Source organism: Oncorhynchus keta, chromosome 24, assembly GCF_023373465.1.
Source record: "Oncorhynchus keta strain PuntledgeMale-10-30-2019 chromosome 24, Oket_V2, whole genome shotgun sequence".
Classification (NCBI taxonomy): Eukaryota; Metazoa; Chordata; class Actinopteri; order Salmoniformes; family Salmonidae; genus Oncorhynchus; species Oncorhynchus keta.
The window spans coordinates 43,728,132-43,744,033 of NC_068444.1; the positions used below are offsets into that span (position 1 = coordinate 43,728,132).

Sequence of the window (15,902 nt, forward strand, 5' to 3'; positions counted from 1 at the left end):
TACAAATAAAGAAAAACCCTGTAATGAGTAGGTGTGCCCAAACTTTTGACTGGTACTGTATATATATATTTTTTTTAAATTGTAACTATTATTTATTTATTTTTATCACAAGTAGGTCACCGACCCTAACGCCCTGATGGGCGGGCCGCCGCTGCCACATACACACCAATGCTTGCCAACAGCTTCAAAGATCTGGTAACAATACTAAGACAAGAGAATAGGACAAAGAAGCCACGTCATGCAACTTTAGCCAGGATCACTTCTTCTACATTGAGAAAGTGCACAGGAGAAGCAGAACAACAGGTGACCAACCCAACAAGAAATGAGAAGTGTACAAAGCCGGCTGCCAAAGACCCTACATAATGTGAAGGTTGGATCAAATGCACAGTATTCGAGGAATGGTACCATTAGCCCAGGGCTGAGAGAAATGGATAATGATTGAGGAATGGTACCATTATCCCAGGGCTGAGAGAAATGGATAATGATTGAGGAATGGTACCATTATCCCAGGGCTGAGAGAAATGGATAATGATTGAGGAATGGTACCATTAGCCCAGGGCTGAGAGAAATGGATAATGATTGAGGAATGGTACCATTAGCCCAGGTCTGAGAGAAATGGATAATGATTGAGGAATGGTACCATTAGCTCAGGGCTGAGAGAAATGGATAATGATTGAGGAATGGTACCATTAGCCCAGGGCTGAGGGAAATGGATAATGATTGAGGAATGGTACCCTTAGCCCAGGGCTGAGAGAAATGGATAATGATTGAGGAATGGTACCATTAGCCCAGGGCTGAGAGAAATTGATAATGATTGAGGAATGGTACCATTAGCCCAGGGCTGAGAGAAATGGATAATGATTGAGGAATGGTACCATCAGCTCAGGGCTGAGAGAAATGGATAATGATTGTTAATAAACATTGTTGATTGTTAATTGTTGAAAAAAATTATATTTATAGTGAGGTGGCAAAGAAGCACCTTTTAATAAAAAACCTACTGTCAAACCAAGTCCCACTTCACATGAAAAAACTGACTGGATGAGAGAGGGTTTTGGTTGGTTTGTTTGAGGGAGTTTAACACAATTCGAGTGAGAAAATAGCTGTTTTATAGTCTCCTAAAGCATATACCAAAAATACTTTACCATACATATACACATATTCCGCCCCATACATATACACATATTCCGCCCCATACCTCAGGGGTTGTCATTAGGCTGAAACAAAATCCAGATTGTGGCTTTAAATCACATGCACAACACCATGGAGTCGGAGGCCAAAGCATATATCTGTGAGACGACTATTGGCTGAAATGGATGCCTGGGGTGAGGCTCAGATGTCATATATAAATGAAGGAGATGGTTGCTTTTGAACCATACATTCAAGTAGTCAGAGAGGTAAGAGTTCCCTTTCCTCTGTATAAAAACCTTTATGGACTTTTCTTGACATTTAAGAATATTGAAGGTACTTTAAAGTCTTCTCAAACTTAGTACATTTTTTTTTTAAATGTTTGATACAGCATGTGAACTTTTAGTCTTGTTTTAGTGTTAAGTATTGCTATTTTGTAAATGTTTTGAAGAATGTGGCTTTGAAATAGCTTAATACTACTTTATCTTATCATAATCCATCAAATGTACGTTGTAATTTTGATGTCTGTTAAGCATATTGTATGTATGTATGTATGTATGTATGTATGTATGTATGTATGTATGTATGTATGTATGTATGTATGTATGTATCTTCACAAAAAATTGATGTTTAGGGCTATTTGCTATTGGAAAATATGTGACAGCTCCTTATCTCCTTTAAGATGCAAGTCTTATCAAATGTTGTCTAAACAATTGTATTATTATAGACGTGACTATAGCAATGCATGTTGAAGAGAGTTTTTCGCCCTTATAATTTCTCAGTCAATATTCCATATTACGGAACGTAAATGTGGCACAGCGGTTGAGCTCAATTCCGCAAGCTGATGGTGCCGAGATCCACTCTCTCATTTTCTGTCTTGAAGGATGTGTAGAAAATATCTACAATGACATTTAAGAAAATCCACTAAATTGTCAACAGTGACACTCAAATGACAGAAAAAAGATTACATAACAGAAGTGCCTTGCTTTTGAATATCTGAGAAAGGTGTTGTTGATGTAATTAAAAACAATATTTTTTTCTGTTATCTTTTACAGCAAAGAATGAAGGTAAGCTAACTAAATTACATTGGGGCTAACAGGCTAATACTTCATTTTTGTTGAAGGAGAAACAGAAAAGACAGACAGAGTTAGGATTACAGATCATACAGTCTCATTCAAATTGAGAAATGAGGCGTACCTTCATTGGAAATCTAAAAGGTCTTATGTACCAAGCTGTGAAGCAAAACTGACACCTAGCCACTCTCCCCTAGCAACAGTAGCTAGCTACACAAGTTTTTTTATCTAGATAACCTTACTTATATCCCTACAACATTGACACTAAAAATATTTTTGTTCTCAGCCACATTCAAAATTGAATTCAAGCCAGATAGCTTACATGATTGAAATTGTATCCGTTTTGTTAGTTGATGTTGTAATGTCAGTGGTTAGGTACCGAACTAGCTTGCTAGCCAGGCTCCCGGGTTCACGTCTCGTCCGAGCAGCCCACTTACAGCATAAGTATACTTGCTGGCTAGCTAACTCAACGTATCTTGACAACATTAACCCTCTATATAATTATTTTGTTATATTATCTCAGCCATAGTCACAATTACATTCAAGACAGATTAACTAACTAACAGGCATGAGCTCAGATCAGCTACAAACATTACATTTGTTGAATCTAACCAACCTCTCCACCTTACGTAGCTAGCTAGTTAGCTACAATAGCTAATTAAAACAATTGTCTGAAATGACATAACAGTATAATGCCGTGACAGTTTTATCAAGCATAAGTAGAACGTTGTGGCTATGTCTTACCTTGATTGTCGCAGTATTTGTTACTCTTTGGCCAGGATCGAGTTTGGGAAACATGTTGTATAAGATGACGCTTGATCTTGTGTCGAGTCTGTTGATTCCATCTTCTTTTGGTCATCCTCATCATGGTACTCGGGGCCTCATCGGTGTCACACTTTTTCCCCAGCCACAGCTGACACACCTGGTTAAACTAGTGCTAATGCAAACCAGTATATCTTCCTCCACTGTCCCACTCTGGTCTCAAACCAGTATCTCTTCTTCCACTGTCCCTGTCCCACACTGGTCTCAAACCAGTATATCTTCCTCCACTGTCCCACACTGGGCACAAACCAGTATATCTTCCTCCACTGTCCCTGTCCCACACTGGTCTCAAACCAGTATCTCTTCCTCCACTGTCCCTGTCCCACACTGGTCTCAAACCAGTATATCTTCCCTCCACTGTCCCACACTGGGCACAAACCAGTATATCTTCCTCTGCTTGCAAACAAACAACTGTCCTCCTTGACAACATGTCAACAGTCTGAAACACCCAAGAGGTACCAATTGGATGGCTCCATCCACAACATTTCAAGCTAGCTGTGGGGTGAGCAAACAGCAAGTTCTTAACCGGATTAAGCGTTTGTATATGATCATGTATAAGTGTATGTATGTGATTCCTCTCGTGACCCACCTGCCCTCGACACTACTTATTCATGTTGCCTCTCTCTTAGACCATGGTGCTGTACTCTTCAGTCTTGCCTTCATCGCTCTTCAGTGGGATAAGGTGGTACTGGGGTTGCTTTCTCTCGGTCTCATTCATTCAACGCATGCTAGATGGGAAGGAGTCAAAAATTGACATGGTCTTATCATTAGGGTATACCAGTATAAATACAGGTATTCTGGTTGGAAATGGGGTAGTCTTGTCATTCTTCAGCAACATTGTATAGTAATGACTGTGCAGGTGCCTTATTTTGCACAGGAGGGACCTCCTTTTGTCTTTGCAAACAAATTGTGCGCTAATGACAGTGAAGTTAAGAAATTGTCCAAGGTGACATTTCTCCCCTTGCCGACATTGCTCACCTCCTGCCCGATGTAGATCTTTCCCAGATATTGAGAGCAGTGCAGCGTGTACAGTTATGCACACACTCACTGTGTAACCTACTCCAAGTTGGCCAGAGGAGACTGATGAGGCTGCATTGATTCAGTGGAGTGATATAGGGTACATACCATTTTAAGATTATAATTATTATTTGTTTAATTTATTTTTTATTTCACAGGGTAGGCCAGTTGAGAACAAGTTCTCATTTACAACTGCGACCTGGCCAAGATAAAGCAGTACGACACAAACAACAACACAGAGTTACGCTTGGAATAAACAAATGTACAGTCAATAACACAAAATAAAAAATCACATAGCTACAATACAAACAGATTGCCAAACCTAGCCACCATGCATTTAATGCTGTAGTATGAATCTGCAGGTAGCTAAAGCTAACCAACGAGGTTCAATGTTAGCTAGTGAACCAACATTAGGCTATAACTAGCAATTCAAATGGCTTTCTGAAATACAAATAATATTACTTCACAGATCATACATGTAATGTTAGCGAGCGAGCCAGCAAACTAATGTTTGCTAGCTAGCTTATAGTGTGCCTTAACTTGCAATGAAAACAACTTTCCGATAAAAGAACGTATAATATGTGAAAATGTAGCTAGACTCTTACCAGTATACATGGATGAGCGCTTTACGGCAGCGTGTCTTTTCCATTTTGATTATAGCTAGCTACAGCTTGTTTGACCCGTCGTGTCAAGTCACTCCAGTTTACACTGACCATGTGCAGAAAGTAGTCAATCACAACTTTTTGCCACCAATTTTTGTCGATAGCGCCTGCTAAATTCAGAGGAGCAATGTTGTTGAGAGCCGTAGCAACACTTTTGCAGTTCTCTAGGGCTTATGTTATATTTGACAAAAAAGCTGCAGTAGCAAGGATAATCTACCCATACTGAGCAGCTTATGTTATAAACAGACGCGTGCTAAATGGCAGTTCAATTCAAACTCATCTCTCGGCATGTCCAGCCCATCCATTATCTTAGCTAATCATGGCTAGCGGGAAGGTTCCTGTCTTTTTCGAGGCTAAACCAACTCGGCTCATAATTAAACAATTGTATTCGTATTTACAGATGGCATACAAGTTTGTTATTAAGGCACATGAAAAAAAAACATTTTGATAAAACATTTAAAAATGATGTTCAAATACCTCTCCTGTGAAGTAGTGATGTGCGACATGTGCCTAGATTCTTGAAACGAGTCACATATTCAGAAGCTAAACAGTGTTTGTTAAAAAATTACATTGTTTTCAAACAGTTGAGTTGAACAAATAAATAAGTGGGGTTCTGATGGTATGTATGACAATTGGACTAAGCTCATGATTTTTTTTTACAAATATAAGTTAAATTCTTCAAGAATCAATGGGTGTTTTATTTAAATAATTTAAAAGTAAAACATTTTATGAAGCAATCACAGATGGACCCTTTCAATCAGAGCCGCCCGCCAGAAACATGTTGCAAGACCGCATTTGCCCAATACTTCTCACCACTTTCAAAGAAAGCAGCAGCAGCAGCAACCGGGCCAGTTCTCGCAGTCTACTATAGAAAACCACTGAAGACTACATGCAGAAGCGCTGTGCCATTTGTATTTGAGCAATATGACTGGCTATTCATTCAAGCACCACTACACCCCCACGAGTGACTTCTCGAGCAGTACAGAAGTTGATACGTTCACCAAGCACATGCAAGCTGTCCTGAGCAAAAAGAAGTGCCCATCAATCTGCTTTACAAAAGTAAACCTTCAATAGTGAACATACTAGCAATGTGCTGGCTACTGTTGATAGTCGACAAAAAGAAAGCCACAACAGGTAGCCAGGTCAAATTCTCTTAAAGGAGCAGCGTCCTATTTTGAGATGTAAAAAAAAATATTATCTAAATGACATAATTTAGAAACAAAAATAAAAGCAATTTAAAAAATGCAATTCTAAAGAATAGAGTAACGACTTACATTGCTAAATTACATTAAACAGCTTCATAATAACCAAAGGTGGCAGCCGGTTAGAGCATTGGGCCAGTAACCGAAAGGTTACTTGTTTGAATCCACTAGCCAACAAGGTGAGAACTCTGTTGATGTACCCTTGAGCAAGGCACTTAACTCTAATTGCTCCAGGGTTGCCGTTAATAATGGAGGACACTGGCTGTGACCCCACTCTCCGATGGTGTCTCAGGGAGAGTTGTGATATGCAAAAAACACATTTCCAATTCACACATGCGTATTAATGCACACTTGTACATGTGAAGTAGGACAAATATAAGCACCCACCAAATTATTTGTATTTATTCATCATAAATATAGACTGTTAATAGCTGCATATAGAGAGAAAGCACGCCAGCCTAGAGGCCCTGCATGACCCCAATGCATTGAAAACTATACCATGTCCTTGCCAGTAGAAATTCTGTTCGGGCCATTAGATTTTTGTCCAACTGGTCCGGCCAGGACAGTAAGAAAAACAATTAGCGTTGGACCCTGTGCTAGCCTACGAATAGGACCCAAAGTTTTACCTGACCAGGTGATGAAATCAGGAAAAACTCCAGGCCCCAGAAAGACATGTACAACTTTTGCCACACCACTTTTGAACCTGTGGTGCCACCTCAGCTTTAAGTACGATAACTTGTACATGTCTCTAGCATAGCTGTCTTACCCTATCATAACTCAAAATACAAGGTTGCATTACTCCATTCTTTATTACGGAAACATGAACATTGTCAAGTTCAAACGGTGTCCACTACCTTGTCTATTTCCCATCCGAGTAAGCTTATGTTTTAAGCTAGGTCAAATATAATGTTTAAAACACGTTTACATTATTAGGATAAACCTACTCTAAGAGTAAGTATTAGACTGTTTGAGAGGTTGGAACCCTAATCCACCCATCCAATGTGCACATCTGTTAGTGAAGTACAGTAGATCAATAAAGCTGCAGTACTCTAGCAGTCGTCAAGCTGCTGATGCTGAAAAGCCTTGGTGCATAGGTCAAATGAGCTTTTACATGTCTTGTCCTTTTCAGCTTCAGACAATAGCTAATATTTTACTTAAAACACATGTTTTGGTATTATTATAATACATAAGGAAAGAATGTGTAGCAACAGTGGGCTGGAATCATTTTTGCTTTGTTTAATATTCTGAAATCTATGTCTAACAATAACTATACGTTTCTGCTTGATTTAGGTCAATACAATGGCATCCATGACACTTGCTTTAACAGTGCTTGTTGCAGTATTCTGTGGTGAGTTGAAAGTGATCCATGAAAACATTCTACATATTATTCTAGATTGGTTGTAGTAGAACAGCATTGTTATTGGGAATGGGTCAACTGATATCAGAGCAATCAGTACACTTTCGACTGCATCTTTAACATGAATGTGCAATCTAAATGTTATACTTTAAGATTGTACCTCTCTTAAAAACCTCTTAATAACTAATGACCTTTGTTAAATAATTATTTCTGTTTATTCCATGTTGGCAGTACCACACAAAACAATTCAGTTCAGGATTACCAGAGACACAAATGTCTCACCTTTTAACAATGTCTCTCTTTATGACCTGTGTTGTTCTCTACCTGAATATGTATTTCCTCAGGGACAGGGACTTGCTAAATCTAGCCCATAAAGATTTTATAGAACAAAAGCTAATAATATTTTTCACAAATACAGAAAATAACATTCACATTGTTTCTCCAACTCAGCTACTGTGGCACTGAAGTGTCACAAATGTACTACCATCAATCCAGACCATCCAACCTGCACCCAGACTGACATAACCGAGGTGGAGTGTGGTGTCAGTTTCACCCACTGTGCAAGAATTGTTTTTCACAAACCAGCCTGTAAGTGAACAAATTATTAGGACTTGCATGCAAACCAATTGATTTTGATGGAATTCTTCTTTCTTTCTTATTATTCTTCCACCTTTGTCGCAATATATCAGTGCACAACTGATCAAATAAATATCAACACCGCTACCCAGACACCAAAAGCAACACAGATTGGCCAATAGTTGGGGCTGTAATAAACATTCAAAGTCTAAGGCTCAGCCCCGCCACCGCATTTGACTGATATTGCATTCGGAAAGTACTCAGACCCCTTGACTTTTTTCATATTTTGTTACATTACAGCTTTATTCTAAAATTGATTAAATAAACACTTTTCTTCATTAATTGCTGCGGTAATTTAATTCCTCTGTTTCAACACCCAATTAAAATTAAACACTCTGTCAATTCATAAGGATTTGTATGACCCTTGTTTTACAAAAATGGACAGAGCCCAGTCTTAAAGTCAAATAGCAGCTTTTATTCACGAGAGTACTGAACACGATACAGTTTACCACAGATTATAAACTGAAAATGACGTCATTAGTTCCAGTAACAACCCGTCTCTTCTCCCACCCTGGTACAAAGGCAGTATCTCAAATCTTCCCACATCGTCTCCCTACCAATTTAATATAATTTATGAGCCAAGGTCTTCTTGTGTAGATAAGCATTCAAGCCAGTCTGAAGATAAAGTTCATTCATTTCTACCAAGGAACAGACAGTCATTGTTCTAATTCTTGATTAAATTTACACACATTATATTCAGTACTAGGATTAAGAAAGAAAATTCATACATATACAGTAACATAATAGTATTCTGATTAGTATATATACAGTAACATAATAGTATTCTGTTTAGTCAGTCCTGATTGAAATGTATACATAATTAGTCATTATTGATAAGAATTCCCTTAACATTAATCTACACACAATACCCCACAATGACTAAGCAAAAACAGGTTTAGAAAACACCTTATTTACATAAGTTTTCAGACCCTTTGCTATGAGACTCGAAACAGGTGCATCCTGTTTCCATTGATCATCCTTGAGATGTTTCTACAACTTTATTGGAGTCCACCTGTGGTAAATTCAATTGATTGGAGATGATTTGGAAAGGCACACACCTGTCTATTTAACGTCAAACAGTTGACAGTGCATGTCAGAGCAAAAACCAAGCCATGAGATCGAAGGAAATGTCAATGGGCTCCGAGACAGGATTGTGTCAAGGCACAGATCTCGGGAAGGGTACCAATACATTTCTGCAGTTTTGAAGGTCCCCAAGAACACAGTGGCCTCCATCATTCTTAAACTTCTTATGGCTTGAATCCCACTAACGGGATCGATATGACAACAGCCAGCAAAAGTGCAGGGTGCCAAATTCAAATATCTCATAATTAAAATTCCTCAAACATAGAGGTATTTTACACCGTTTTAAAGATAAACTTGTTGTTAATCCCACCACAGTGTCTGATTTCACGAAAGCACACCAAACGATTATGTTAGGTCTGCACCTAGTCACAGAAAAACACAGCCATTTTTCCAGCCAAAGGAAGGAGTCACAAAAAGCAGAAATAAAGATAAAATGAATCACTAACCTTTGATGATCTTCATCAGATGACACTCATAGGACTTCATGTTACACAATACATGTATGTTTTGTTCGATAAAGTTCATATTTAAATCCAAAAATCTCAGTTTACATTGGCGCATTATGTTTAGTAGTTCCAAAACATGGTGATTTTGCAGAGAGCCACATCAATTTACAGCAATACTCATAATAAACATTGATAAAAAGATACAACTATTATGCATGGAATTATAGATACACTTCTCCTTAATGCAACCTCTGTGTCAGATTTCAAAAAAGCTTTACCGAAAAAGCACACCATGCAATAATCTGAGTACAGCGCTCAGACAACAAAATCAAGCCATACAGATATCCGCCATGTCGTGGAGTCAACAAAAGTCAGAAATGGCATTGTAAATATTCACATACCTTTGATGATCTTCATCGGAATGCACTCCCAGGAATCCCAGTTCCACAATAAATGTTGATTTGTTCGATAAAGTCCATTTATGTCCAAATGCCTCCTTTTTGTTCGCGCTTTTAACCCAGTAATCCAAATTCATGACGCGCGGGCCAGACGAAAAGTCAAAAAGTTCAGTTACAGTCCGTAGAAACATGTCAAGCGTTGTATAGAATCAATCTTTAGGATGTTTTTAACATTAATCTTCAATGTTGTTCCAACCGGAGAATTCCTTTGTCTGTAGAATTGCAATGGAAAGCAAGCTAACTCTCCCGTGAACGCGCATGACCAGCTCATGCCTCTCTGGCAGACCTCTTACTCAATCCCCTCTCATTCGCCCCCACTTCACAGTAGAAGCATCAAACAAGGTTCTAAAGACTGTTGACATCTAGTGGAAGCCGTAGGAAGTGCAATATGACCCCATAGACACGGTGTATTCGATAGGCAATGAGTTGAAAAACTACAAACCTCAGATTCCCCACTTCCTGGTTGGAATTTTTCTCATGTTTTTGCCTGCCATATGAGTTATGTAATACTCACAGACATCATTCAAACAGTTTTAGAAACATCAGAGTGTTTTATATCCAAATATAGTAATAATATGCATATATTGGGCCTGAGTAGCAGACACTTTACTCTGGGCACCTTTTTCATCCAAGCTACTCAATACTGCCCCCAGCCATAACAAGTTAAATGGAATAACTTTGGAACCACCAAGACTCTTCCTAGAGCTGGAAGCCCCGGCCAAACTGAGCAATTGGGGGAGAAGTGCCTTGGTCAGGGAGGTGACCAAGAACCCAATGGCCACTCTGGTAGAGCTCCAAACTTCCTCTGTGGAGATGGAAGAACCTTAAAGAAGGACAACCGTCTCTGCAGCACTCCACCAATCAGGCTTTTAGGGTAGAGTGGCCAGACGGAAGCCACTCCTGAGTAAAAGACACATGACAGCCCGCTTGGAGATTGCCAAAAGGCACCTAAAGGACTCTCAGACCATGAGAAACCAAATTCTCTGGTCTGATGAAACCAAGATTCTCTTTGGCCTGAATGCAAATGTCACGTCTGGAGGAAACCTGGCACCATCCCTATAGTGAAGCATGGTGGTGGTAGCATCACGCTGTGGGGATGCTTTTCTGCGGCATGGACTGGGAGACTAGTCAGGATTGAGGCAAAGATGAACAGAGCAAAGTACAGTGAGATCCTTGATGAAAACCTGCTCCAGAGTGCTCAGGACCTCAGAGTGGGTCAGAGTTCCATCTTCTAACAGGACAACGACCCTAAGCACACAGCCAAGACAATGCAGGAGTGGCTTTGGGACAAATCTCAGAATGTCCTTGAGTGGCCCAGCCAGAGCACGGACTTGAACCAGATCGAACATCTCTGGAGATGAAAATAGCTGTGTAGCTACGCTCCCCATCCAACCTGACAGAGCTTGAGAGGATCTGCAGAGAAGAATGGGAGGAACTCCCCAAATACAGCTGGTCCAAGCTTGTAGCGTCATACCCAAGAAGACTCGATGCTGTAATCACTGCCAAAGGTGCTTCAACAAAGTACTGAGTAAAGGGTCTGAATACTGATATAATTGTGATATTTTTTTATACATTCAAATAAAATTCTAAAAACCTGTTTTTTCTTTGTTATTATGGGGAACTGTGTGTAGATTGATGAAAAACTATTTCATCAATTTTAGAATCGGGCTGTAACAACATAATGTGGAAAATGTCAAAGGGTATGAGTAATTTCTGAATGCACTGTATAACACTTTTTACATTAACAACGAGATTTTAAAACACATTTGCTGTGTAGGAAGGTGTATGCCGACTGAAGCAAGTCTTGATATCTTTAAAAAAAAACATGGAAACAGCAAGCAATTCCGTTGTGAACCTCAAAACTGTTAGCATGTATTTGAATGCTAAAAAGATATCAGCTCCGAAGCCCTGTTACACATACAACAACAAAACTTGATATATGAGTGTTTTAGCTTAAGGAACACATTTGTGTTTTAGTTTTAACACATTTGCATCATATACCTATGATTTCCTTCATATTGGATTTTCCTTCATATTAGATTTTTTGAATCAAATCTCCAAAAATTGTGTTCTCATGAACAGTACATCTGATTGACTTGAAACTCAGAAAGTATGTTCATCATGTCAGCCTCTACTAAGTCCAAATGTGGAAGAGAAAATGGTAACATTGTAAAAAAATATATATTGCATCCGAAATCAAACTGTAATAGCTTCACTTCTCTTCACTTGATCAACTTGAAACTCACATGTAGTGTTTTGAATTGTTACAAAACACAAGCGAGGAGGACGTATAGTACTTCCATGCAACTGTTTATTTCAGCCTGCTCATAAACCAGCACCCCGTTTGTAGCTATATTTCATTTTGCTTTAGTAATTCTAGCACATTACACTGCATCTATTGGTAGTCAAAATACTATATGATGCCACAAATGTAAAAATCGAAACACAACTGGAGCCAGTTTGGAATCAGGAAGTAAGAGGCGGTAGCTAACCTAAAGAGGTATGTAGCTCTGTTAACTGTGGGGCATAATAATTATCTTATTTTAAGTTTTTTTTCAATTGTTCATCAATTACTGAAAGGGGCAATCTGCAGTTGCTACATCCATTTTTGGACTAATACATTTATGATATGTACCCATTTATTCTCAAAGAATATCATTTATAAATGCCTCATGAGCTTAGTTTAACTGTTGAACCCCATCAAAACTGAAAAAAATATAAGCTTATTTTTACTCCAACGATTGCAAACAAACACCATAAAGCCTCAAAACATGGTTAATCATTTGAATATCATGGATGGTCAGTCCTTGCATCCATAACTCTGTCTATGAAGTTGAGAGTGGTTCGATTTCTCCAGCCCAATCTCTAGGCTTTTTACTGAAACAGGGGAGTAGAGAACGCTTTGTTACTGTTTCAACTGCTGATTTCTGCTGTAACTGATGCACCTACTTCACTATCAACAATTTCCTCCTATTGTTTAGTATTTTTGATTGTGTATCTATTTGTTATGACATTGTACAGGACGATTGGGCATTTGTATATTTCTCCTACTAGGGCCCCCATTAATGTGTGTGCCTTCAATTTCAGATGGTGAGGTGAGAAAATGTGCTACTGAAAATGAATGTAATGTCAAGTCGCAAAGAAGTGTGGTGACGGAATGCTGCACAGCTGATCTCTGCAACTGACCCAAGCTGGGAGAACCTGACTCACACCTGCAAATGGAGTAATATCAGCAAGGAACAATTTTGTAATTGAATCAACATACTGAAAACAATTTTGTTTTCAATTGATAGCTAAAAATGATTACGTTATCACATGTCGTACCTTCCCCTGTAGTCAAATGAAAAAAAATGTATGTCATTTCTCCAATTACTGAAATGCTGTTAAAATATTATTTTCGTATCATAAGCTTTGTGGACTGATTATTATAGGAATGTCTGGTAGGACCCGTGGTCAAAGTTGAAGATTAGTGAATAGAATTGTAGACAATTTTCATACACCTCCTGACATCATTTCCTGTCATTCACCCAAAAGGACCAATGCAAAGAAAATCCCTCCGTTCATGTGTGTTTTCACTAGCGTACATTTTATAATGGTGCGAAACTGTAATTTTCTCATTTGCTATATTTAGGAGAGGCTGAAGAAAATTCCCACACAGCTCCTGACATCATTACCCTTCAACCAAAAGGATTTAAAAAATTTAAATATAAGGGGCATTTTTTGACCAGCCCCCCCATTGCACTACCACCCACCCACTCCAGAATCAGAAAAAGGGTATATATTTTAAGCTCATAGGTGATGCCTTTACGTTGAAACCCACTATTCCAATTCATCATTGTTTTATTATCACGTACACCAGATAGGTGCAGTGAAATGTGTTGTTTTACAGGCTTAGCCATAGTAGTACAGTGCTACTGTAGTAAATTAGGGTTAAGTGCCTTGCTCAAGGGCACATCAACAGACATTTCACGTTGTCTGGTTTTCAAACCAGTAACTTTTCAGTTACTGGCCCAACACTCTAACGGCTAGGCTACCTGCCACCCTTAGTAGGGCCCTATGAAATGTATAATGCAGAAAACGGGGACGAAATCACAGAATCCAGACATCAAAATAGAATTAAACAATTTAAAACTTGTATTGAACATGTATTAAATGTATTGAAGTTAGTTAAATTCCATTAGTTTCTCATAATCATAATAATGCATCAAGGAGAAATATTTCTTGCAAGGTAATGATATGGAAATGTGCCTGTTAGTGTTGTGTAGCCAGTTAGTATGCCGAAATAGTCATTTCTTTCTCAAAAAATCTTCCCAATGTAATGGTGGGTGAGTGATGGGTGAGGAGTCAAACGCAGAGAGCAAAGTAAACGGGAAAAAACACTTAAATGTCCTTAACAAAGTAACAGGTCCAAACATGGGTGAAGCCCTAAAACACAGGTGCAAAAACAAACCCAAAACCTAGTTACACAAACCCGGACAGAGAACGCCTAAAACCTAGTTACACAAACCCAAAACCTAGTTACACAAACCCGGACAGCGAACACCCAAAACCTAGTTACACAAACCCGGACAGAGAAAACCCAAAACCTAGTTACACAAACCCGGACAGAGAAAACCCAAAACTTAGTTACACAAACCCGGACAGAGAAAACCCAAAACCTAGTTACACAAACCCGGACAGAGAAAACCCAAAACTTAGTTACACAAACCCGGACAGAGAAAACCCAAAACCTAGTTACACAAACCCGGACAGAGAAAACCCAAAACTTAGTTACACAAACCCGGACAGAGAAAACCCAAAACCTAGTTACACAAACCCGGACAGAGAAAACCCAAAACTTAGTTACACAAACCCGGACAGAGAAAACCCAAAACCTAGTTCACAAACCCGGACAGAGAAAACCCAAAACTTAGTTACACAAACCCGGACAGAGAAAACCCAAAACCTAGTTACACAAACCCGGACAGAGAAAACCCAAAACCTAGTTACACAAACCCGGACAGAAAACCCAAAACCTAGTTACACAAACCCGACAGAGAAAACACAAAACCTAGTTACACAAACCCGGACAGCGAACACCCAAAACCTAGTAACAAACCCGGACAGAGAAAACCCAAACCTAGACACAAACCCGGACAGGCAAAACCTAGTTAAAAACCCGGACAGAGAAAACCCAAAACCTAGTTACAAAACCCGGACAAACACCCAAAACCTAGTTAACAAACCCGGACAGAGAAAACCCAAAACCTAGTTACAAAACCCGGACAGAGAAAACCCAAAACGGTTAACAAACCCGGACAGAGAAAACCCAAAACTTAGTTACACAAACCCGGACAGAGAAAACCCAAAACCTAGTTACACAAACCCGGACAGAGAAAACCCAAAACGAACACAAACCCGGACAGAGAAAAGCCAAAACTTCAGTGGCAGAGAAAACCCAAACCTGGTTACACAAACCCGGACAGCGAACACCCAAAACCTAGTTACCAAACCCGGACAGGAAAACCCAAAACCTAGTTACACAAACCCGTGGCGAACACCCAAAACCTAGACACAAACCCGGACAGAGAAAACCCAAAACCTAGTTACACAAACCCGGACAGCGAACACCCAAAACCTAGTTACACAAACCCGGACAGAGAAAACCCAAAACCTAGTTACACAAACCCGTGGCAGCGAACACCCAAAACCTAGTTACACAAACCCGGACAGAGAAAACCCAAAACCTAGTTACCAAACCCGGACAGCCACCCAAAACCTAGGAACAAACCCGGACAGAGAAAACCCAAAACCTAGTTACACAAACCCGGACAGAGAAACCCAAAACGTAGTTACACAAACCCAGGCATTTGAGAAAACTCTGCCAAACTGACAGATACACTATAAACGTAATAAACACAACAGTCTCTTAATTAAATAACACCCATCCCAAAACCCCAATAAGGAACAGGTGAAAACAATTAACAAAAACAAACGGGGGGAAAAGGGATCTGGCCTTGTGTGTTTTAGGCTTTGATTTGC

At 39.3% G+C, this 15,902-nt stretch overlaps 1 protein-coding gene and 1 long non-coding RNA gene across 13 annotated transcripts; one reads left to right on the plus strand and one right to left on the minus strand.

Moving 5' to 3' along the window:
- Nucleotides 1–1,331: 1,331 nt before the first annotated feature.
- On the plus strand, nt 1,332–13,289 carry LOC118357593 (lymphocyte antigen 6D-like). 2 transcript variants are annotated; one of them, XM_035734864.2, is made up of 5 exons: nt 1,332–1,394; nt 2,181–2,192; nt 7,192–7,249; nt 7,709–7,846; nt 12,969–13,289. In XM_035734864.2, the coding sequence occupies exons 1-5, from the start codon at nt 1,347–1,349 to the stop codon at nt 13,064–13,066; spliced, it is 354 nt and encodes a 117-aa protein (XP_035590757.2). In that variant the 5' UTR covers nt 1,332–1,346; the 3' UTR covers nt 13,067–13,289. The 2 variants fall into 2 exon arrangements, with proteins under 2 accessions (XP_035590757.2, XP_052334340.1); XM_052478380.1 differs by having other exon boundaries at nt 1,387–1,461.
- On the minus strand, nt 13,171–15,715 carry LOC127911462 (uncharacterized). 11 transcript variants are annotated; one of them, XR_008078671.1, is made up of 6 exons: nt 15,674–15,715; nt 15,572–15,607; nt 15,463–15,534; nt 14,932–14,967; nt 14,791–14,862; nt 13,171–14,755 (listed from the first exon to the last, which is right to left on the minus strand). It is a non-coding gene; the product is annotated as an uncharacterized LOC127911462 (long non-coding RNA). The 11 variants fall into 11 exon arrangements; XR_008078672.1 differs by lacking the exon at nt 14,932–14,967 and having other exon boundaries at nt 15,499–15,534; nt 15,674–15,714; XR_008078676.1 differs by lacking the exons at nt 15,572–15,607; nt 15,674–15,715 and having other exon boundaries at nt 14,791–14,826; nt 15,463–15,547.
- Between the last annotated feature and the right edge of the window lie 187 nt (nt 15,716–15,902).